The 24,563-nt window shown below is 39.0% G+C and overlaps 1 protein-coding gene across 6 annotated transcripts in view; it reads right to left on the bottom strand.

The window, feature by feature from the left end:
• The window catches only part of map4k5 (mitogen-activated protein kinase kinase kinase kinase 5), a 47,805-nt gene extending 26,233 nt beyond the window's left edge, over nt 1–21,572 (bottom strand). For 5 of the 6 annotated variants that reach the window (XM_051959001.1, XM_051959002.1, XM_022197131.2 and 2 more), the window contains exons 1-13: nt 21,134–21,572; nt 20,485–20,597; nt 11,977–12,034; nt 6,693–6,783; nt 5,152–5,216; nt 4,986–5,041; nt 4,854–4,901; nt 4,114–4,156; nt 3,934–4,006; nt 2,748–2,879; nt 1,993–2,055; nt 1,789–1,870; nt 916–1,032 (exon numbers count right to left, since the gene is read on the bottom strand). In XM_051959001.1, coding sequence (XP_051814961.1) covers nt 916–1,032; nt 1,789–1,870; nt 1,993–2,055; nt 2,748–2,879; nt 3,934–4,006; nt 4,114–4,156; nt 4,854–4,901; nt 4,986–5,041; nt 5,152–5,216; nt 6,693–6,783; nt 11,977–12,034; nt 20,485–20,597; nt 21,134–21,173 — 981 coding nt within the window. In that variant the 5' untranslated portion in view covers nt 21,174–21,572. Of the gene's footprint in view, nt 1–915; nt 1,033–1,788; nt 1,871–1,992; nt 2,056–2,747; nt 2,880–3,933; nt 4,007–4,113; nt 4,157–4,853; nt 4,902–4,985; nt 5,042–5,151; nt 5,217–6,692; nt 6,784–11,976; nt 12,035–20,484; nt 20,731–21,133 lie in introns of all 6 variants that reach the window. The other variant, XM_051959003.1, reaches the window with a different exon arrangement.
• Nucleotides 21,573–24,563: the final 2,991 nt, after the last annotated feature.

Below are 24,563 nucleotides of genomic sequence, written 5' to 3'. Positions count from 1 at the left end.
TTGTGAAGAAGACATGTATGAGTTCTGCCTTTGTCTTGCTATGGTTGTGCTGTTTCCATAGGGGTGCAATACTTTATACTGCAGTGGAAAATGAGCCCACAGGGAGTAAATTGTTACTTAAAGGGTTATCAGCACTAGGAGCACTTGAAAATGTAAAGTTTCACCAATTTCTGTAATATTAGCTCTGCCTTATCTTGGGTGATTTGGGACAATTATAACATTATCTTTTTAAATAATCTAAAGACACAAATTCTGAAACTTGCAAGTCAAGTTAAAGCTGCAAGCTGCTTTTCTTGTGCAACATCGCATTACTATGCATCCCAGAGGCTGTTTGTTTGCGAAGAGCTCCATTGCTTGCAGTCAATAGCCTTCGGGGTTGTTTCACTCATCGCGGCCAAGACAGTGCTACTGCTGTCAGGGGGAGAACAGCACAATGGTCTTTTAAAAGGCGCTGGTACCACCTCTTTGGCTGCCACATCGATGTGATGTTGATTCCAGTTGGAATAATAATGTCAATGGAGAGAGAATCAAGAAGAGGAGGGGGGAAGGGAAGTTTTAGGGGAACATGAAACCAGACTGCCAAGCTGCAGAAAAACCATGCTGTTCTCATGTTTACATCCACCGCTGATAGAAAGTCTGGCAGTGTTTGCAAGTCTGTCGGTTCCACAAGGTCTGTTTTACCACAACGTTCAGCATCATGTACTGTGACAGAGGGAGGTCGTTTTTGCAGTGATTTTGTTCTATTTTATCGTTTATCTGTAACAAGAGAGTTACAAAAACACCAACCACTGCCACAAAATCGGTTTTAATACTTTCAGCTGCTTGGCTATGCAAGATCTGATTTTCCTACTCATTTCTTTAAGCAAATACACCTTTTTCCATTCATATGATGCATATGGTATGGAGGCAGATTACCTCGAGGTCATCGTCATCCACTTCACTGTAATGCTGGTGGTTGTCTGGGTTGTTCATCTTATCTAGGAGGTCGACTGCGAGCCTCCTTGTCAAACCCGTCTGGGCCACAAACACGTGCTGGAAGAAACAATAAAGATATTTTATCTTAACAACAGTTGTTTAATCAGCACTCTGACACTTCTAATCTGACAAAAACGATCCCTGGCAGCAGCTTTGGAAGCATATCACGCCTAAAGAGAGATTTAAGTCCTAGTTTTAGTATTATAGGGTAATTAAAATAGTCTCTGTTAATCATCAGCTTCCAGGACTACTGTGCTGGGACAACTACCCTCAGAGGCAGCAACGGTGTCAATAACAGTAAAAGAGTATCTTTTAAGAAACAGTAGCACTTATGTTTATATTCTGCCTGGGGCCTAAATATTAAAAACAGGTGCTAACTGAACTTTAGCTCCTCTTTAAATGAGCTGACGCACTCCAGCTAAGATATAATTACAAAGCTTTAATAAATTACTGAGTAGTTCAAGGAACAGTCTCACTGTACGCCAAACGGCTAGAAATTCTGCCAAAACCGCACATAAGCTCATTAGAACAACTAAAGTCTTGCTGGATTTAGTCAGACCCACAACTTCTTGTTTGTCAGGCCTTTCGGATTTACAAATAGGAAGCAACAACAGCTTGTTCTTGTAGTACAAAAATTACAACACAGCATTTTAAGAGCAACTAAAAGAAGAAACTGCACAGAAAAATACCAGATATGACAGAGATTCGGCTAATATTTACTGTTTTGACAAGGTTCAGCTCCTAGTTTTCAAATATTTCAATCTCTCAGTGGCATTAAAGCATCCGCTACACATCAAAGACACAATTTATTACCGATAGAAGCTTCTCTGCAGTGGGCCGCTTCTTTGGGTTCTTTGTGAGAGACACTTTGACAAAGTTATGGAAGGCAGCAGACCTGGAGGACAAGATAATTCTGTTTAAATACACTCATTGTCCATGCTATCCTCTGAGGCAAAGGTATGAGGAATATCGCAAACCTGCAAAAGTACCGTACACTGATTATACTGAGACACTCACCATTTGTTCTTGTCTTTTAGCTTGGGAGGCTGGAAGCTACTCTTGGACATCAAAAACAAGGCCCTACAGAGGACAAAGAAAAGGGGGAAATGTGCTTCAAGTAAGGAATTAACCCTCGTGTAATCCTGCGGGTCAAACTGCCCCGTTTTAAAGTTTGAAAATGTGGGGAAAAATTTTTTATATTTTCACAGTAAAAACTTCCACATTCTCAACATTTTTGGGAATTTTTGAACTGTTTGTTTTAAAAAAGTTTTACTGATACATATATATATATATATATATATATATATATATATATATATATATATATATAAAATCACTTTAGATATTTTTAAGATTTTTTGGAACATTTTTATTCATTTTTTTAAAAATATTTACATTTTTAAAATTTTATTTTTTTGCCAAATTTGTTTTTTTTAAATAAAACATTTAAGGGAAACTTTTAAGGAATTTTGGGAATTTTATTCCTGTAGATTTTGCAATTTTTTGATAAATTTGAGGATTTTTTTTTGCTGAATTTTTGGATATTTTTCAGACCAGGGAACAATATTTTTAGTGCCCGTAAATGAAGATAACAGGAGGGTTAAAAGCCCTGCAGCATTTACTAAATTTATCTTACATGTATTTTGTATAAAACAGGACGGCCGCTCGAGTAATCAGAAGATGTGATGGCGCATTAGAGGACACACAAAGGCAGGAAGCAGGCTGAGAAATTATGTGAGGAATTTCTGACCGATCTTTTTAGGTGGAAGTACCTCATTGGATGCAGGTCAAACATCGGAGGCTGCAGCTCGGCCAGCTCTATGGAAGTGATGCCAACGGCCCAGATATCGCACAGCTGGTTGTAGCCGCCGTTCTTCTCAACTGCTGCCACTTCTGGAGCCATCCTAGACACAGTCAGGACAAAGCTTCAGCTGCTTTCCTTAACCGACATTATTACCAACACTGTGACAATTTACTGTGGGAAAACAAACTTGTATCTTTCAGGTGACCGCTAGCACACTGTAGCCAGGTTTCCATTTAGTTGTCAAGCAAATTTAAGGTGGACATCTGAAATGTTTGAGTTCATAAACTACTATTAAATGTTATAATTAAATAGTGTCATAAAAAGGCGGTGGTATAGGCTACTTTGCGCATGGCTGTAGTAAACAGAGTAGAAGAGGTCGGACACAAATTCAGATGTTTGCTAACTGCTAAAGAACCTTAAAGAAAACAAAACTTGGGTCATCTAAGAGAAAAAATGAGAAAAGGCTTAGGGAAAGTTGAAATTTTTCTTTCAGCTGGAATTAGTCATGTTTTAATGCTGTTCAAAAACATGGACGATGAAAAAAAGAATTAAATAGCTGACCAGTCATACGAGCTGAATATTCTCTGCATTAGAAATTATCCAAAAAACTAGTTTCCATCACTAATTATGAGCTTTAACTATTCTTTGAAAAGTCGAAAACCTGTGTAACACTGTACAGTTATTTGACACAATTATTATCTTTTTTAACAAATTCTGAAGATTATTCTTTCATGCCAGCTGGAATAAGTCATGTTTCAGACGAAGATGATGAAAGAAGGAGCAATAGCTGACCAGACATGGTCTCCACGTTAGAAGTTAGTTTAAAAAAAATGTTTTTCCATCACCTATTATGAACAACAATTTTATTTTGAAAAGTCCGAAATCTCCACAAGCAAATGCAAAAACATTTCTGCAAAACTGAGGATGTTTTTGTGAACTTTTTATGATGCAATACTTAAAAATGTGCATGAAAATCCATAATGGAAACACAGCCGCAACCTGGATCCTGCTGCAGAGAAAAATGGTGACACAGACTGTCAAGTGGAAAATATTCTAGTGTGTGGCTGCAGGTCTTTAATCAGTGCTTCTTTGAAAACGACTTACAAAACCTGTCGCTGGCCCAATGGCTTGTTTTATGAGGGTGGCACACTCACCAATAAGGTGTTCCGATGAAGGACTTTCTTTTGGCAATGGTGGCTGTTATTTTGGCTGCAACTCCAAAGTCAGCTGTAACGAGGGTTGACAGGGCTTTTCAGATTACGTAATGCACACAGGACTAAAAGTAAACGAGGAGCTCAAGTCCTGGAGAATTAACACGCCAGAGAACAACTTACCTAACTTCACATCTCCGTTGTCTGTTAGAAGTATGTTGGCACCCTGTGAACGAATAACAAACATTTATTTTACTTCAAGAAAACATCTGCAAGAGTCAGCACCCATATTTTATCATCATGACACTGAGCTGATGTTTTGCCCAACTGGCTCATAAAGTGCCACTTATGTGTTAACCTTTCTCTGCAACATCTGGTCTGGTTAAATCATTAACTCCTGGTCTGTTTATGATCTGACTTTCAGTGAAGCAGCACCACTATTACAGCATTTTGACAGTTCCACCAACAGTGTTTCTGTTGGCTGTGACTGACAGTCTCTCTGGTGGCATCCTGCGGTGAGAGTAGAGGAAACAGGAAGCGCTTGCTGCGTAGAGCTGAGAAAAGATAATAGGTGCAGCCCTGACCTTCATGATAACACACGAGAGCGAAGCTCCGGCCTTCTGTGCGTGCATCGAGCACGATCAACTTTAGTTCAACCTCAAAACTGTGGTAAATGACACCATCGGTCACATGCTAGCGAGCGAGCACATCCCCAGCTACGATTTTCCTGTCGCTTTGGTTTACACCTCTGCTGCACTACAGAGGAGTCAGACCTTTGCATTTGCAGAGATATTAATAGTTTTGAAGCTACGCTTTGAAATTTGCTGCTTGAAGATTTTCCATCTGCATGAACTTGAGACCAAATGTTTGGGTGGGGACGCATCATGAAACTTAAAAGAACACAAAATAAAAAGAGATGATACCTTGATGTCGCGGTGCATCTTGCCCTTGGTGTGCAGATATCCCAAACCCTGAAAAGGAAATTGAAGTATTCTGTAATGAACTCAATTGAAACTGCAAACTTTCCAATATTCATTCAAACTATCTAAAATTACCTGTAAGGTCTCTCTGCTGACATACGCAATTTGGAGTTCTGACAAAGGTCCAGTCACTGTTACATAAAACAACTGAATTCAGTGTTTGCAGGAAATGAAAGGCAGAGATGGATTTAATATTATGAACACATAAAAAAAAACAACACTGCACTGAAGAAAAACTTACCATGATAGATGTCCTGCAGAGACCCTCCACCACAGTACTCCATACATATCCAAAGTTTCTCTCGACTGGAAAAAAGCAGATGAAGATGTTTTTGAGTAAACACACCAAGTAGCACAACATCATTAAGCAGCTTTTTCGTCCTGAATAACTTTACAAACACGTTAATAATTTAAGCAAAGTGGTGAGAAATTAACTGTTAAAATATTCGTAGTTTTGTAACTTTTTGGAAACTGGGTCATTAGGATGCCTACATGATTAGGGAGAATAAAATAATGTCAACTGTGTCTCAAAAGGCCAAAAATAAGCTGCATGGTTAAAACTGTGGCACCAAACACACAGAGGGGATGACACCGCTGACTGCTGCCAGGTTTCCAATCACAGCTAATGCTGTTCTTCTAAGGCTCTAGTCTGCAGATTGATCTGTTTTCATCTGACCAAATACTCACTGTGCTACACCAAGAATATCATGTTTTCAAACTCTGAACAATCCCAGCCTAAAGCAAACTACCTGGTCTGACTTAACTTAACTGAACTAGGTGACATTGTGTCATGGCAGCATTTTGTTCAAACAGATGGCCATAAAGTCCAGTGTAAACTCTGCAAACTGTAGCTTTCTTATCACAGCTCAACAACCAACAAGGTATATCATGTACAAACAGGAGCCTAACTAACTGTTCTCGTTCTGGGATCAACAATTGATTTCAGAAACCACATAAATATAGGAATGTGCATGCTGGTCTGTAAAATGACGGGGTTAAAATGATGTACAATGCTGCAAATACTAGCACTTTATGTCTGTTTATAGTTCATTTAGGTTAACAAGCTCTCCCTTGAGGCAATTTAATTAATCCAGAGATAACAAAAAAGCAAGTGACTTGTTGAAGACTCTGTGATTTCAGTCAACCATCGCTTTCTTCATCTGAGTACAGCCATACACTCTTCACACCTTTTCGCTGGTCATGGAAACCATTTTAGGTAAAGAGACACATCAAAAGGAAACTACTATTTCCTCAAATAAATAAACTGTGGTTTGCCTAAAACAGTTTGATAATAATTAATGCATGGCGGGCTGCTCATTAACATTTTACTGTAACCTGTCGAGCTCTGTGTGGCGGGAATATACGAGACACTGCCTGCTGAGATAAGACATGCATCTCTCTGCACTAACAGCCACATAAAACAGTTCAGAGGCTCATATTCCAGTTAAACCTGCTGGAAGTCGGGAGGCAGTTGTGGGCGGACCGGACCTACTTCCTCTGAGATACCAGCCGCAAAACATAAGACTCCATTAAAACACAAGAGCAGCATCCTGGCACTGAAAGGCCTCGTCAGCACCAGTCAGTCCAGTTGTAGAGTTTGAGTCATACTTTCACACAACGCTGTGACTAAGTAATTAAATGCAACATGTGAGTTTCGGGCAGCGGCTTGTTAAATCCCCTTGACAGTTACATATGAATTCAACAACTGGACTGGCTGCGAGAGAGAGGAGAAACAGCGAGTCTAAAGTGACAAACCAGGAGTATTTTTGAGCTGGATCTTACCAGAGGTAGCTCCCAAAGTAGGCCACAATGTTGTGGTGCATGCATTCCTTCACCATGAAGATTTCCTGCTGTATAATGGAAAAGTCATCCCCTGGAAACAGAGGGAGAAATCGCACAGACACAGAGAAATATTATTAGTTTTTCATTGTCTGCATAACAAGTTGTTCAGTTTTAAAATGAGGAATGGTTGCATGGATTAAACTTGAAACATTCACATGTCCATGTACACAACTAAATTGTTGTTCTTGACGCTACAACAAACTTTGAATTTGACAAAAATCAAAGCAACTGGAATGCCAGAAAGGTTGTCTTAAATTTCAGGCTTTAGAAAACACTTTCCCTTCGGTTTACCAGGCTGAAAAAAAAGCCACAAACTCATCCCATATTTACCTCTGACTATATGGTTCCAAACATCATTTCTCTGTAAATACAGCAGATTACAGAACAGCCAATGGCATTAGAAGGAACATCTTGTACTTTCAAAGTTTATATGGTATAGGCCAATATCCAGGCTGCCTTCCAGTGCGGCAGTGGGAAGTAGAAAGACAAAAATATGTAAGTCCAGCTGCTCCCAATTGTACAGAGAGACAGCCATGGAATACATTACCCGAAGGTTAAGATCTACCAGATTCTGCCAGCTTCAGCGCTCAATCAGCCGACTTGTCATCACAGGCAACACTCCAGATTAAGCTAATTTAACAGATGTGCTCTTTGCCAAAAACATCAAAATCAAAACAACAGGCTGCACATTTCTGCTGCTGGAAACCACTTACAACAAACCATTTATTCGCTTCCCTAAGCATGTAGTGAAGTGTGTTGGTTCTGCTCACTGTGGTGGCATGTAAACACGGCTTTTTTGATGTTTGAATTCTGTTATAAAATCATCTGGCCGACATCTCGGACCAAAAGTCAAACAAATTTTGGCTACTGGCGCTTAACTGTGAGCTGCCATTCAAAACAGCTCCCAACACTGAACCAGGTGGGCCTGTGGTTCTATCACATTCAAACGGGATTTAAACTCTGGTAGAAAACATGGCAAATGGAAACCACAGAAGCTCTTTATCGAGCATAAACAGTTTGTACCCAGCTGCAGTCCTGTTTTGAGCCTGTCTGGGAGGGTTTAGGCTCTCTCACGTGAGCGTCTGAATTAAAGTCTCATTGGAATGTCAACACGTGCCAAACAAGACGACCGATAAACAACAAAGCAGTAAATTTCCATTTGCTTTGGACGACAACTTAGCGGAGTGTCATCACAAGGGTTATGAGTTTTAGCTAGTAGAAGACTTATGTAATCTAAAATAACAACCACGCATACCTGTTACTATTACACATAGAACAACGTCTTATAAACAGAACATTTCTTCTCTTCAGATTAAAACAAGCCAGGATCGTTTTTTCCTCCCATTCAACCAAACACAGCAGAGCAGAGGGGGATAAAAGCCACAAAATATGTATGTTTTTAGCTTTTCTATAGCTGACTGTGCAGAAGGAAAAACAAGCCACCAGTGAGAGGATCATATATAATGAAGATAAACTGTTCAGTATATGGTGAGTGTAAGCGGTGTGTACATCCAACTGGTTTTACATTCACTTTGGAAGTAGAGCTGCAATTATCATTTCAATAAACTTTGTTGTAAATTGTTTAATTAATCGCCAAGTACTTCGACAAACGGTTTCAATCATTTTTCAAGAATAAAAGTCAGAATTCTCTGATTTCAGCTGCTTCAATTTAAATATTTTCTGGTTTCTTTACCCCTCTTTGACAATAAACTATAATATTTTCAATTGTGGACAAAACAAGGCATTTGAGGATGTCAACTTGGACTTTGGAAAACACTCAGCAATATTTTTCTAATTTTTTTTTGACCAAATTAATCAATTTATCCAGAAAACTATCAACGGATTTATCAACAATGCAAATAACCATTAGCTGCATCTCCGCCTTGGTTGGCTGCTACTATGACTCTCAAAAGCTTGATTTAATTCCTAATTTAATCCTCGTTTTCATATTTCCAATAGTTTCCTCAGCACACTGCACAGTTTTTTAAAGTGTGAATATCAATTATTACCAATCAAGTACACTGAAAACAGATATGTAGAACTAATATATATTTGCAGTAAAAATGAAAATCTTAGTGTGAAAGTTTAGTATAACACAAACTCCTACACATGGCTTCATTGAAGATGTCTTTTTTTGTTTATATTTAAATATCTTTAATTAAAATAGAACCTTTCTAAATTTATCACTCAGTGTTGAAGGAAAAATCTATTTTATTATTACATTTCAAACAAAACTCGAAGCAGGAAATTGCCTGAGACCTCAGGGCGGTGACTATAGATAAAGGGAAGTGAATGTACAAGAGCCAAAGTAGCGCATTTTTAAGATAACCTATGTTATTTGAAACAAATCTTAAAAAATAATGATATAGATAACCAGAAAAACCCTACTTCAGACTTGGCTTCAGTAGTGCATGTCCCATCATGTGCATTTGTTGTTCTTATTCTTATCACATAAACATGGCATGTCTGAACAACAGTGCTTGTATCACCACCAGAAGGCTAAAAACTGAAAGTGAAGTGCTCGTATCCTTCAGCCAGAACCCCTCCCTTCTCTCTCTGGATTTTTATGCATAGAAAGAGTTAATAAGGATGTAATGAACGTCTCACAATCTTTCAAAACCTACTCAGAGCAACTGCTTTACAGCTTTAAACACACAGCTTGAATAATGACAAATGTGAAAATCATTTCCTGGCTACATCAAAAAACACCACAACGAGCATCACTTGTGTGAAGTAATTAATTACGTTCTAATTATGCGTCGCTGCGTCTGTAATTACGCTCGGAGGTTTTCAAATATAACTGTTGACAGAAAATGTTTCAAAGAGCCACAAAAATTTTTCTGCAAGTGTAATTTCAGTGACACGGCGCTGAACTTGGCCCAAAAAAATATATAACAAGTCGCTCCACAATTTTCTCTTCTTGGTGAGTCGAGGCCGAAGCCACTTCCTCTCAGACTGAGTGCTTCCCTCTGCTCTGCATATACACATTCTCACCCATCTTGTCAAGTTTCAATTCAGTATGTTGCAGGTATTCAGTGTAAAGTCCTGACCAATCTCACAACAATGTGATTTAACAGGTGTTGTGCCAGTTTTATATCACATTTTTGGAGGTAAAAGAGCTCTGATTTAACTTCAAACTGTTCACTAATTAAGAAGCATCAAAGAACGACATCACAAAACTTCTGCTGCTTATGTCCTGATGTGACAGCTTACAGGAAATGAATTCAACTGGGAGAAGCTGTTCAACAATAAAAAGGCTCGCACCAGAATTTCTCACGGGAGCTGTCAGGAGGCTGCTGCAAACAAAGAAGCTGAAAAACTTGGCTGACATAAGAGGAACAGAGGTACAAAAAGGTCTTTAAAGGAGCATGCACACTCCAAAAAAAGGGAAACTCTCTGACGTCATCTCCCACGAGTGGTCAGTAAGTGCAGACCGATGCTAATTTGGTGCAAAACGGTTGTTTGTCTTCTAAATTATATGAATAACAAGCCCCAAAGCAGAGCAGCCAGAGGGCTTCACCACTCCTAAGTCTGTTCTCTGTGTCCCTGACTTCATATCGGCGTCACTTTTCCTGGTCAAACCTGTTTGATAGCACGGTCCACCCAAAGCTGTTTACCCTAAGCACAGAAAGGAGTGACTCTGGCAAAAGCTCGGGTAAATAAAAAAAAAAAGCGAGGCCTTCTTAACCCTCCTGTCGTCCTGCGGGTCAAAATTGACCCATTTTAAAGTTTTAAAGTTTATTTTAAAGTATATTTTCACAGTGAAACTTCTGATGTCCATATTTTCAACATTTTTGGGAAATCTTTGAATATATTTTGGTGGAAAAAAAGAAATGTTAAAAATGTTAGAGAACATTCACAAAAAAATCTACCAAAATCCTGCAAAATTTAACTGGATTTTGGTTGATTTTCTGTGAATGCTCTTAAAGAAAATGTCAGAAGTTTTACTGATCTATACGGAATCACTTTAGATATTTTTAGGATTTTTTGGAAGATTTTTACTCATTTTTTGAAAATATTTACAATAATTTTCTTGCCAAATTTGAGGGATTTTTTAACAAAACTTTCAAGGGAAACTTTTAAGGAATTATTGGAATTTTCTTTCTGAAGGCTTTGCAAATTTTCGGATTTTTTTTCAGACAAGAAAACAATATTTTTTGGTGCCTGTAAATGAAGACAACAGGAGGCTTAAACAGCGTGGCCTGGGCTCGGATACTCCTGGTTTCGATTCTTGTTTCAGAAGCACAAAAAAGGAAGACACAAAAAAGATTAAAGGTGATTAAACCCGGACCCTGGACTGCACAACTCTAACACTGCTCTAAAACATTCTATACCTGTGCACTTGTCCCAATTTCACCACTAATTTATCTGGTATTTCTTTATATTTTACCTCTGCACAGATAATATTCAGTGTGACAGCAGTGCACATCAATGTGCATTTAAAATTTATATTCTGAAGCAAGGAAAACTTGTCCCTTCTTCAGTCTTTCACACTCCAACACTCTAATCCTAACTCCTCCTCCTTCGATGTTCCTGCAGAATATATTTGTCTTCTGTCTAATCTCTCCACACACTGATCAGAGAAGGGAAACATGCAGACGGATGATCTTGAGTTTACAGATCAAACACTGGACAAGCTAAATATTGGTCCCACATCCAATCATTCCCAGTGTAACGCCGACAGCGCCATGATGACTGAAAGAGAAAACAAACAAGTGAATCTCTCCTTCGCTGTCCGGTAATCAGCTGAGCTCTGTCTGGTTGATGGTGGCACAAAGCCCTTTTTCGTAATCCCACTAATCTGGATCGTACTAACTCTGTCACTAGGTCATCACCAGCACAGACCCCGATGGCCACAAACGCATTCCTGTTCATCTCCGTTTACACAACCTCAGGCCATGATACGATTTGGAAGCATTTATATTTTAGAAATAACTGCTTCAAGCCTTTGATCAGTACTTAAAAGGATTAATAAAGTGAAGGTCATTAATTCACGTACTAAATATCAAAATAGGTCAAACAACACCGGTTTTATGAGCGCATAAGAATCTGCACTCTACAGTTTTGGCACCGAACAAAAATACTTTCAGTCTTTCTGCATATTTCACTCAAAAGAATGGAACATAAGTTATTTTCCAGACATTCAGAAAATGTTAAAGTAGCTTTTTTTTATTTCTTCTTGTCGCTGCGACAAGAATAATGAGCTAAAGATGATGACTCTTACCTGGTTCCAACTTTATGATCTTCACAGCAGCAAGCGCTCCCGTTTGTATGTTTCGAGCCTGAAAGACACAACAAATACAATTGTGAGCTTCTTTTTTTGCAACTCGTTCAACTGTGAATTCCAAAAGCAAAGAATTTAACGTGGCTGGAGCGAATTGTGTTCATTTACCAAAGAAGACTACTTCTGCTTGATGCTCCTCTCCTCACTTATAAGGATTTGTGGCATTGGTTTGATATTAAAATTAGCATTTTTTAACTTTCGGGCTGGTTGTTGGACGAAACAAGACATTTAATGGCATCAGCTTGAGTTAGAATGGCATTTTTTTACTACTTCAGACATTTTACACACCAAAAGTTTGATACATTAATCAGAAATAATGAGAAAACTATTGTTGCAGTCCTGTTCTTTAGGACATCATTGCAAAAATGTAATACATAAAAGTGTGAGACTCTTAATCAAACAAAAATAGCAGTTTACACATGCTTTTACAGAGAATCTGTGAGTGTCTTATGTCCATTTTTACTGAAAATCAACAGATAAATTGCAGTTGCAGCTGACAACATGATACCTTGTTCTGACAGGACATGATCTAATGGCCTACAGGGACATTAATCCAATGAATTGGATGATTTTTTTTTTCCACCTCTGAGAAACTTTCAGCTCCTGAATCAGGCAAATTCAGCCCAAATGACTGGTTACTTCTGATATATTTTCCGAAAAGGCCACACATATTTTAAACAAAGCTCTTCCTAAAAAGCACCATCACCAAAAGAGGTTGTTTGGTCAGCGGTGTTAGTCAGCAGGGAGAGGCTGGAGACTGACGGTCTACAACTCTGTCTTATCAGTAAACCTTTAAATATCTTCACTGTAAATGGCTGCAGGTTTTGGCAGCCTTGGAGTTGCCATTTTCATACTTTAATTCTGTTTCTGCTCCGAATTTGTGCATTTTTTGTGACATTTTATATCACCAACAGCCACATCCGACTCTGCAGAGACAAGAGATTTCAAGATGCGTCGGGCGTTTGTGAAATATCTGTGCCAAAGTAGGCTGCGCTGACTTCCAAATCCAGGTCAAGACGGGATGCTCCCTAATCCGTGGGAGTGAAATGTCGGGACGAGCAGCTAAATCAGCCGTAAACCATAAAACCCTGCAGCGAGGCCAACACTTTCAACACTGGGAATGTGTTGGCTGATTTGCATGTATGAACGCTAACCAAACGAGGCTTGACACTGCTCTGCAGATAAAATCCCACAAGTATGCAAACAAATAAATCGTGCTACAAATGTTTACAACAGAGCTTCAATGATTCCTGAATTAAGTATGAAGTAGCAAACTAATCTCCAACAATTCTGATAATCGATTAATCAATTTGAGCAACTTCTACAGAAAATAAAAGTCCAAATTGGTCAAATTCACCTTCTTAAATGTAAATATTTTCTGGTTTCTTCACTGCTCCATGACAGTAAGCTGAATATCTTTGTGTTGTGACCAAAAAAAGATTTGAGGATTTCATTTGGACTTTGAGAGACACTGACTGACATTTGTCTCCATATGTTGGTTGAGTTGCATGTGTGAACGCTAACCAAACGAGGCTTGAAACAGCTCTGCAGATAAAATCCCACATGTAGGCAAACAAACCAATCATATTACAAGTAGTATTTTACAGAGTTACAATGACTCTTGAATCAAGCATCAAGTAGGAAGCGAATGTCCAACAGCTCTGACAATGAATTAATGGGTTTGAACAATTCTATAAAACAAAAGTAGAAAATGTCTGATTTTAGCTCCTTAAATTTGAGTATTTTCTGGTTGATTCACTCCTCTATGAAAGTAAGTTGAATACATTTGTGTTTTGCTTATATGTTGGTTGATTTGCATGTAGAAACACTAACCAAATGAGGCTTGAAATAGCTCTACAGATAAAATCCCACATGTAGACAAACAAACAAATCATACTACAAATAGTATTTTACAGCTACAATGAGTCTTTAATTCTACCGTCAACTAGTATATTAACTGGCAGGAATTTGACAATCGATTAATGGGTTTGAGCAATTTTTAACCAATAAAAGTACAAATTGTCTCATTTCAGCTTCTTAAATTTTTTATTTCTTTACTTTTTAATGTCGGTAAACTCAATATCTTTCAGTTGTGGCCAAACAAGACATTTGAAGACAACTCATCCATTAGTCAACAATGAAAATAATCATTCATTTAAGCCGTATCTTGAAAAAAGAAAAGTTATTCTGCAGTTTATGTAGCACATCATGAAACATTTCTTCAGCTCTGGGATTTTTAAAATGCTAATTTTCAACTATGTAAGCCAGCAACACTTCAGCTTTCAAATGTCAGTCTAACTTGGTGACAACCTGTGTCTCACTTTACACTTCCTGAAGAAGCTAAAACCAGCCTGAGAACTAAACCAGGAAAGGAGAAGCTAAGAGCTGACTGTTCACACGTGTGATGCAGCAGACAGGACCGCTTTATTAACCTTTGACTGAGGGAAGGAGGGGGCAAGTAACAGACCTCTAAAGAGACAAGATCTGACACTAGATCAATCACCGTGTCAGACTGAGGTGAAACAGTTGTCTGACGTCTGCACAGATCTAAGGTAACTGTGGTTAAGACGTCTCTTTACAACACAAACGCGCAAGGAAAGCTAACTTTCTATAACGTGTACAAAGCCTCTGCACACAAAGGCTAATTGATGTGTGCAGGATCAAAAACTCCTCACTGAAATATCATTTACAAAGTGAGTACAAGCAGGATTCCTTGGTGCCTTGTTTGGCGTCCGACTCCGACACAAACAGAGGAATCAATATTCAGTAAACATCCCATTCACACCTTTTGTAGTCAACTTTCATTCACTAAACAAATCTCATTCACACAAATATTTTACTGGCTACAAAGTGGAACAAGACTCCAGCACACACTTTTTTTTTAAATTTGAAAAAGTTTCAGACGTCTATCAAATTAGTGGAAAGCTACATTGATAATCAATCAATCAATCAGTTTAGCGAGTGTAATTTCAGAGAGATGATCTGAGCTTGTTTAGAAATAATACAACAAGCCCCCAAAAATATTCTGGGTGAGTTGAGACCTTAGATTGCAGCAACTGCAGGGGAAAAAAGCCAAATTTGTCTGATTCCAGCTGCTAAAATCTGAATATTTTCTGGTTTCCTTCTGTTTCCATGACAGTAAATTGAACATATTTATGTTGGGGGGTAAAACAGCACATTTCTGAACATCATCTTACACTTTGAGAAACAGTATTCGACCTTGTTAACATCTTCAGGCACAATATAGAACAAAAAGCTAATTGATAATCAAGAAAATAAGAAACATAAAATGATTGCGACTTGCAGCCCCAATAATAAATGAATGAAACATTGTCAAAGTGATAACCAAGAGTGAATGTGTTTCTAAAATCAATATAATCAAATTCCTTGTTTGGCATCCAATTTCAATACAATCAGAGATGTCAATAATCCATTAAAATCTAGTTTTTCAAGAAAAAAAAAAGGCAAAAATCTCAGATTCCACCTTCTTAAATTTGAATATTTTCTGGTTTCCTTCTGTTTCTGTTACAGCAAATAGAATATTGCAGTGTTATGGGTAAAACTAGACATTTGAGAGTGTCATCTTGGGCTTCGAGGAACACAATTCATCTTTGTTTAGCGCTTCCTGACATAATATAGACCAAACAATGAATTGATGGAGGAAATAATCAACAGATTACTCGACAATGATAATATCTGCCACTTGCAACCCCGATAAATTATCAACTATGATGACAAAGAGTAAAACTGTATTTCTCAAATCAGTATAATCAAATTCCTTGTTTGGCGTCCAACTTCAATACAAGCAGAGATGTCAATAATCTATTAACGTCCCATAACAACTACATGCAAACAGTTTTTCAAGAAAAACTGGCAAAATTGTTTCTATTTCTATGACACTAGGCTACATATTATGGGGTTATGGATAAAACGAAACACTTTGAGAAACAACATTCCACTTTCTGACAATGTGTAAACCAAACAATTATTGATTAATCAAGGAAATAATCAACATATTAATCCACAGTGAAAATATTTGCTACTTGAAGCCCCAACAAATTGTCAGCTGTGACACCAAATTGCAAAAACGTGTTTCTCAGATCAGCATAATTACCGTACACATGGTAAATCATTAAAGGGGAGGAATGCGGTGCCCATTCAAGTTCATCTGTGCACGGCGGGCCAGAGGAGGAGTTTTCCCAGTTTGAGGTGTTTCCGCTGTCAGTGCAGCGTCGAACACACCCACAGTGAGACACATGTTTAGACAGGGGCCTGATCACATTTCAGGCCGCTGCAGCCTTTCGGCCTGCGAGCTCTGGGAGAATACCAGGCGCAGCATTCCACCGGTGGCCCGCCTGGGGGTGGGGGGAGGCCAGAGAGGCTTTGTATGGAGAGGCCACGACAGACCGGCTGAACTATCACGTCTGGATCAGATGGTTGGTCTGTGACAGATGGATAAACGCCGAAATTCTCCAGCCAAACACACCTCGCTGCAGCCACATGCAGCGGGAAAAATCTAGCGGCTTCGGGAGCCACAAGACTAGGAAAAAAACTGCTGTACGTGACATAAAAACAATCATAAAATAATGCTGTTGCTAGATTTTTTTTTAATAGAGATTTGGCTAAAAAGTCCGTTCAGACTTAAAAATGAAACAGTTTTTATTGTAGATTAGTGTGTTGATTGCCAATGCAAGGAAAAAAATGTCCACTAGAGGCAAAGGTGATGTTTCCACCAACGGTTCATTACTCAAAGACATTCAGTTCACAGTAGGGCTGTAGTGAAAACGTGTTTTTCCAAAGCCCAAAATCACATCCTCAGAGATATTCAGTTAACCCTGTTGTCGTCCTGCGGGTCAAAACTGACCCATTGTAAAGTTTGAAAATGTGGAAAATAAATATATTTTCACAGTGAAACTTCTGATGTCCATATTTTCAACATTTCTGAGGATTTTTTAAAATCTTTTTTTGGAGTAAAAAAAGAAATGTTAAAAATGTTTCTTAAGAACATTCACACAAAAAAATCCAGCAAAATTCGTTGGATTTTGGTTGATTTTTTTGTTAATGTTCTTAAAGAACATATTAGAAGTTTTACTGACATATATGTGTAATCACTTTTTTTTGGATGATTTTAACTCATTTTTTGAAAATATTTACAAGAATTTTCTTGCCAACTTTGGAGGATTTTTAAAAAATGAATCTTTTAAGGGAAACTTTTAAGGAAATATTTGGAATTTTCTTCCTGAAGGTTTTGAAAATTTTCAGAAATTTGGGGAATTATTTTTGCTCAATTTTTGGATTTTTTGTCAGACAAGGAAACCACATTTTTTTGGTGCCCATAAATGTGGACAACAGGAGGATTGAATGTCATAAGAGGAAAGAAAAACAGAAACATTTCTAATTCAACAAGCTGGAATCAGAGATACTGACTTCTTTTTTACCTAAAAATAGCTCAAACCGATTAACCAATTGTAAAAATAGTTGTTGATTAATTTAATAGTTCACAATATGGTAATAGAAGCTGCAGGAGCAAGTGAATATTTTGCAGGATGAATCAGTTATTAGAAATCAAAAAACTGGCAGCTAATTATCTATCAACTGACTAATCAAACATTGTTTCAGCCCCACTTCCTCCTCAAATATTTAAATCCTGGAGCTGTCCTGCTTTCAGGAAAGTCAGCCTTCTGTCAAAATATGGCTGTTGCAGTGACATCTTGCCTACCAAAGACATTTAATACATTAAATAAATACAGCACGTGGAATAGTGTGTATTTTTTTCTCTTTGGGTACACAGATAGTGCGTTTTAGTTGGCAGGTTTATTATATATCATATGTACCATCGTTTTATCAATACTTGCAGAGCCACACACAAGAGTTTTAGGAATGACTTAGTGGAAATCTCTGATTGCAATTGGATTTGCGACATATTTTATCAAAGTCAAGCTTCAGATTAATATCCATTGTGCAGCTTATGGATTTAAAACGTGCTGAAGCATTCACACACGAGATACAATCAAAAAAGCGACTGTCACTCACAAGGAGGAGGGAATGAATTTGTAAAACCACTGACACGTCAACTTAAATTCTGGCTCAGACGCACTGTTTAACATATTTCCTAAATTGTAGCCTGTGTGATCTGCATTGCATGTCAGCACTGACAACGTGATAACAGCATCTGTAGCACCACACAAACAAAACTCAGACAGGTCTCATTTTTCATGGTTAATCTACAAGAGAAGTCTGATTTACTTCAATTTAAAGGCTCTTGCTTTTTTTTTTTTAGATACTACGTTTACTAGACAGAGTTTTTTGATGTGCACTATCCACATGTGCACCACAAACTGTGTGACAAACAGAAAAGAAACACTGAAAACAAGGATTTGGTTGCAAAAGAAACAATACAGTGGTCCCTCGTCATATCGTGGTTCACTTTTCGCAGCCTTACTGTATCACAGATTACTAAACTGCTTTTGGTATCGTGGATATTTCGCTATATTGCGGGATATAGATACTTTTATATATTTATTGTTGTGATGAGCTGTTTAGAAGTACAATGCTGGAGAAAGGATATCTTCCTTTTTTCTGCACTCTGTAACTTGCAGATGCTTTTATTTTGACACACAGAGAGCAGCACGAGTAAATGTGGAAGGAAGTCAAACACACAACATCACACTAAACAAAACTAACTAGCCTGACTAAACCAAAAAAAACAATAAAACAAATATTAGCAACACTGTAACACTAACAGATGCCACAAAATGGCATTTAAACCCCCAACACCCTGAATTCCCATGGTGCATTGCAGCGCAACCGTTCAGTCTCAGACCGACTCTGCGATTGAAACATTATTTTAATTATTTTTGTGGTAAAATAATCATTTTCAGATGCTGCCTAATTTAACCGTAGCTTTTAAATAAAGGGCCAAATGATCGATGAGTGCCCTTATGGTTGCAGCATTTTTAAAAAAAAGTAATTTATCGTTTCCTGGTCGTTCTGGCTGCATTATTGTGAACTGAAACGGTTTCTTGAACCAGTTTGATGGATCTTGGTTAAGTCAAATAAACAGTGAATACTTGTAGCTGCTTGTTCCACTAAAAGAACATTTAATTAAAATAAAATGCGTAGCTTAAAGTGATGGGCGCTGATTGGTCTGGAACATAACCCCCGTGATAGACGAAGGACCACTGTATTAGGTTTTGTGGAATGTTTCAGGTACAGAGAGGACAACGTTGACTAAAGCAGGAACTCTGTCAAAACTTTCCACCCAAAGTAACATGAATTTTAAGCTATTTGACCCTTTAAATCAGTCCTACAAACCTGCATATGATGACCTAAATGCAATCAAAAGCAAAAAACTATCACACTATACCCGAAAACTACTCCACTACAGAGTCAGTCCATCCTTTCTAGATTCAGTAATTATTAGTAAATAGTTATTCGAGTCATCACGCTAAAATTCCTGTATTTTTTTCCTGACAGAATTGCATACTGCAGTAAAACAAAGTCTTGCAATGTCACTTTTTTCCAACATCGTGCAGCCCTATTTCAAATCAGCTGATTATTAAGCCCGTCTCAACACCATATAAAACATTAAATATCACTGTGTTTTGCTTGAAAGCTGAATACATATTTTGGTGGGACTGACTACTGATGCCGAACATTTTCTCCACCAAAAGAAATCATGTGGACAAAGTGGAACAAGCAGCTACAAGCATTCACTGTTTATTTGACTTAACCAAGATCCGTCAAACTGGTTCAAGAAACCGTTTCAGTTCACAATAATGCAGCCAGAACGACCAGGAAATGATAAATTACTTTTTTTTTTAAAAATGCTGCAACCATAAGGACACTCATCGATCATTTGGCCCTTTATTTAAAAGCTACGGTTAAATTAGGCTGCAACTGAGTAGTATTTACTCTATTAATTGATCAGTTGCTGAATAAGGAGTCAGAAAATGGTGAAAAAAATGTCAACCAATGTCTCATTTTGTCCACAACCCAAAGACATTTGGTTTGCTGTCACTTTGAAGGAAAGACAGCAGAAAATATTCACATTCGAGAAGCAGAAATCAGACTAAATCTGACTGCATGGTTTTTGAATCTCTACAGGTCTGCTTCACTTAAGCAGAATAGGTTCAGGAAACGGTTTCAGTTAATAATCATGCAGCATGCACAACCAGGAAAAGACTCACGTAAAAAACAAAAAAGTTATACAATTGAAACTGAGCCAACCGGGCATAACTACACAGTTTTATCTACATGGATGGATGCAGAACTTGGCCCTCAATCAAGAAACTACTGTTAAATGTGTTCGCCACATGTTGTCACAACTTACAAAACAAACAAACTTCTGGCTTGAATTACAACGAAGGGCTGATCAGTCATGAGCTGACCAGTCATGGTATCTGCAGCTCTAATGACACACTGTGGGAACCAGTAACTCCACTGTACCTTGTACACGTCTCCATATGTACCACTTCCCACCCTCTGAATGAGCTCGAAGTCATGCTGGGGGTTCCTCCTCTGGATCTCACCGCTTGGCCGGGGAAAGATGTCCATGGTGGCTTGAACCAGAAAAGGGGATCCTTTTACATTTAGTAGATCAAATCTGGTCGTTTGGGTGGTTTGAGGGAGCAAAGAGCTTAAATATGAGTCGGTCAAGTGTTACTCAAAGGGCCCTTCTCCGTGCTCCATGTCCTAATAAAATGAGGGGGGAAGTTTGAGGAGAAGTGTTAGAAAAAGGGTGCAACTTCAACAGAAGCATAACAGGCGTTTAAGCTTTAAAAATCAATAACATGAGAAGCAAAGCAGACACGGTTGTGGCTATTTCAGGTGCAAATGTCACACCAGCACCATAAACTTCAAGGTATTTATTTTTTAGCAACTAACACTTAAAGTAAAGTTATTAAGGAGTATTTTTGAAGCATGTAACAAAGCAGAAATCGCTAAAACGACACTAGCCGGTGTATAAACACTGTGGTTACTCCAGCAAATAGCCGGAGCCAGTTGAGGGGGGCTTAGCATCCGAGGCGAGTCGGCTAATGCTAGCTAACTAGCAAACTTAGCTTCCCGTCCGCTTCTAAACTTCAGCCGCTCGTACCTTTCACGACACAAACACCGCCGACGAGCACGTCCTGCATTTTTAAAAATCTTTTCCGGGCCTTTGGCGGTGCGATGGCGTCGAATAATGGCACGAAAGAGAGAAGCGGTGCCCCTTTGTTATCGAGGAAACAGTAGTAAACTTCAGTTGGCTGCTGCCTCCACTGCCGCTGCTGCTGTTCACTCTGTCTCCTTCACAGCGCTACGGTCCACTTCAGTGTCCGCAGAAGCGTTAAGTTGTGCCGTTGACATGTCATTTCCCTCCGTCGGCAGTTTTAGAGACGCTCAGGACTCGTATGTAAACTATGTTAACGGTAAAGTACAAAAATAAAGTATCGACGATAAATTTTCTGACAGAAAAGGCTCCCCTAAAAGCAACAGTGTGCTAATCTCTGTTGAATCGCAGTCTACGGGACTCTGATGCTGCGTCAGGAACACCTCGGAACATCCAGCTTCACTACAGGAAAGCCAAGCCAATGCAGCCTAGAATAAGTTTTAACCCCCACCTTTAAGTTTTCTACTTTCATTGCGTTTCATCGTCGAATACGGGTCAATTTAATTTTGTCGTTTCTGACAAGAATATACATCTTTCTGCATGGAGTTTGCATGTTTTCCCTGTCCATATGTGGGTTTTCTCCGGGTACTGCGGCTTCCTCCCACAGTCCAAAAATATGCTAAGGTTAATTGATTTCTCTAAATTGCCCGTAGGTGTGAATGTGACTGTCATTGTTCGTCTGTATATGTAGCCCCGTGACAGACTGGCGACCTGTCCAGGGTGTCCCCTGCTTTCGCCCGAGTCAGCTGAGATAGGCTCCAGCTCCCCCGCGACCTTCTTCTTTTCCTTTCGGCTTTTCCCATCAGGGGTCGCCACAGCGAATCAATTGCCTCCATCTAAGCCTGTCTGCTGCATCTTCTTCTCTCACACCAACTACCTTCATGTCCTCTTTAACCACATCCATAAACCTCCTCTTTGGTCTTCCTCTAGGCCTCCTGCCTGGCAGTGGGAAACTCAGCATCCTTCTACCAATATATTCACACTCTCTCCTCTGGACATGTCCGAACCATCTCAGTCTGGCCTCTCTGACTTTATCTCCAAAGCCTCTAACATGTGCTGTCCCTCTGATGTACTCATTCCTGGTCCTATCCATCCTGGTCACTCCCAAAGAGAACCTCAGCATCTTCAGTTCTGCTACCTCCAGCTCTGCCTCCTGTCTTTTCCTCAGGGACACTGTCTCCAGACCAAACAACATGGCTGGTCTCACCACAGTTTTGTAAACCTTTCCTTTCATTTTAGCTGAAACTCTTCTATCACACATCACACCTGACACTTTTCTCCAGTCGTTCCAGCCTGCCTCTACACGCTTCTTCACCTCTTTTCCACACTCTCCATTGCTCTGGACTGTTGACCCTAAGTACTTAAAATCCTCCACCTTCTTGATCTCTTCTCCCTGTAACCTCACTCTTCCACTTGGGTCCCTCTCATTCACACGCAGATACTCCGTCTTGCTGCGGCTAACCTTCATTCCTCTCCTTTCCAGGGCAAACCTCCACACCTCTAGCTTCTCCTCCACCTGTTCCCTGCTCTCACTACAGATCACAATGTCATCTACAAACATCATAGTCCATGGAGACTCCTGTCTAACCTCGTCTGTCGTCCTGTCCATCGCCATAGCAAACAAAAAGGGGCTCAGAGCTGATCCCTGATGTAGTCCCACCTCCACCTTGAACTCCTCTGTCACACCTACAGCACACTTCACCACTGTCTTACAGTCCTCATACATGTCCTGCACCACTCTAACATACTTCTCTGCCACTCCAGACTTCCTCATACAAAACCACAGTTCCTCTCTGGGCACCCTGTCATAAGCTTTCTCCAGATCTACAAAGACACAATGCAGCTCCTTCTGACCTTCTCTGTACTTCTCTATCAACATCCTCAAAGCAAATATTGCATCTGTTGTACTCTTTCTTGGCATGAAACCATACTGCTGCTCACAGATGTTCACCTCTGCCCTTAGTCTAGCTACAACTACTCTTTCCCATAGCTTCATCGTGTGGCTCATCAGCTTTATTGTGGCACCCCCCGCGACCCTAGTGAGGATAAAGCGGTGTATAGAGGATGGATGGATGGATGGATGGATAGACTTTTTCACGTCAAAATGAAAACAGATTTTTTACAAAGTAATGTAAATTATTTAAAGTATAATGTACAAAATTGCATATATATTCAAGTCAGTATTTATTAAATGCATTTTTTTTGCCACAATTACAGTATTGAGACTGTGTGGCCAGGTCTCAATTACCCTTGCACACCTGGACACATCTGCAAGTATACCCGATTCATCTTTGCAAAACTGATCAAATTAATCAAAGACAAACAGCCCTTTTCAAGTTCAGCTGTAGATTCTTAAACAAATTGAAGTCTAGGCTCTGACTCTGCCACTCCACAACATCCACCTTGTTGTCTTGAAAACATTTTTTTAGTAGTTTTAGCTGTTTGCTTCGTGTTCTTGTTCTGCTTGAAAACAAATCTTCTCCCAAGTCAAAGTTCTCTTGCAGACTGCATCAGGTTGTCCTCCAGGAGTTCTTCATACATTGCTGCATTTAGTTTTATCCTCTGTCTTTGTAAGGCTTCTAGGGTCTGCTACCAAAAGGCATTACACATGATGATGCCACCACCATGCTTCACAGTGGGAATGGTATGTGCAGCGCCAAATATGGCATTTACTTTGATGGCCCAAAAGTTCAATTTTGGTCTCATCAGACCAAAGAACCTTCTACCAGCTGACTTCAGAGTCTCCCACATGCCTTTTTATAAACTCTAGCTGAGGTTTGACAATTTTAGTTAGCTGACAATAGTCTGTAGAATTCTGTTTTTACTTTGATATGAAAATTCTTCCTCCATTTTCCCATGAAATTGCATTGTGCTCGTTGACCTAGATATTTGAGCTTCCCTCTACAGGGCGATGCATTTGCACGGATCGACCCCCGAAATATGTTTTCACTTATTCATATTCACGCTCTGAAAAGTGAAAGTGTCTGTGAGCTAATCTTGTATTTAAGTTCAAGATAATTTTGTGACCACGGTTCATTTTAAAGCATTTGTGGTTCAGTATAGGACTTACTGAAGCACGTTGGTGAGACCTGAAAACCTCCAGTGCACAGGAAATGAGAATTGACACGTTCACAGAGTCTGTATTTGTTTATTTGACCTTTATGTTAACGCAGAGAACACTGATGTTTAGAGGCTTCATTTTACAAGGCAGTGTAAGTGAAATAATAATAAAAAAATAGAACACTTATGATATAAATTACAAATGAATCAACTAAAGCAGGACCAACTGAAAGTAAAATGACATATTTTCTTCCTTTTAGCACTACAGTATTATTCACTCTGTTCCGTTCCTGTATATGCTGAAAACATAACCTCT

The sequence above is a fragment of the Acanthochromis polyacanthus genome, chromosome 1 (genome assembly GCF_021347895.1).
Source record: "Acanthochromis polyacanthus isolate Apoly-LR-REF ecotype Palm Island chromosome 1, KAUST_Apoly_ChrSc, whole genome shotgun sequence".
Taxonomy (NCBI): domain Eukaryota; kingdom Metazoa; phylum Chordata; class Actinopteri; family Pomacentridae; genus Acanthochromis; species Acanthochromis polyacanthus.
Note: the sequence above shows the minus strand (reverse complement) of the source record. Positions and strands in the feature narration are given on the sequence as shown.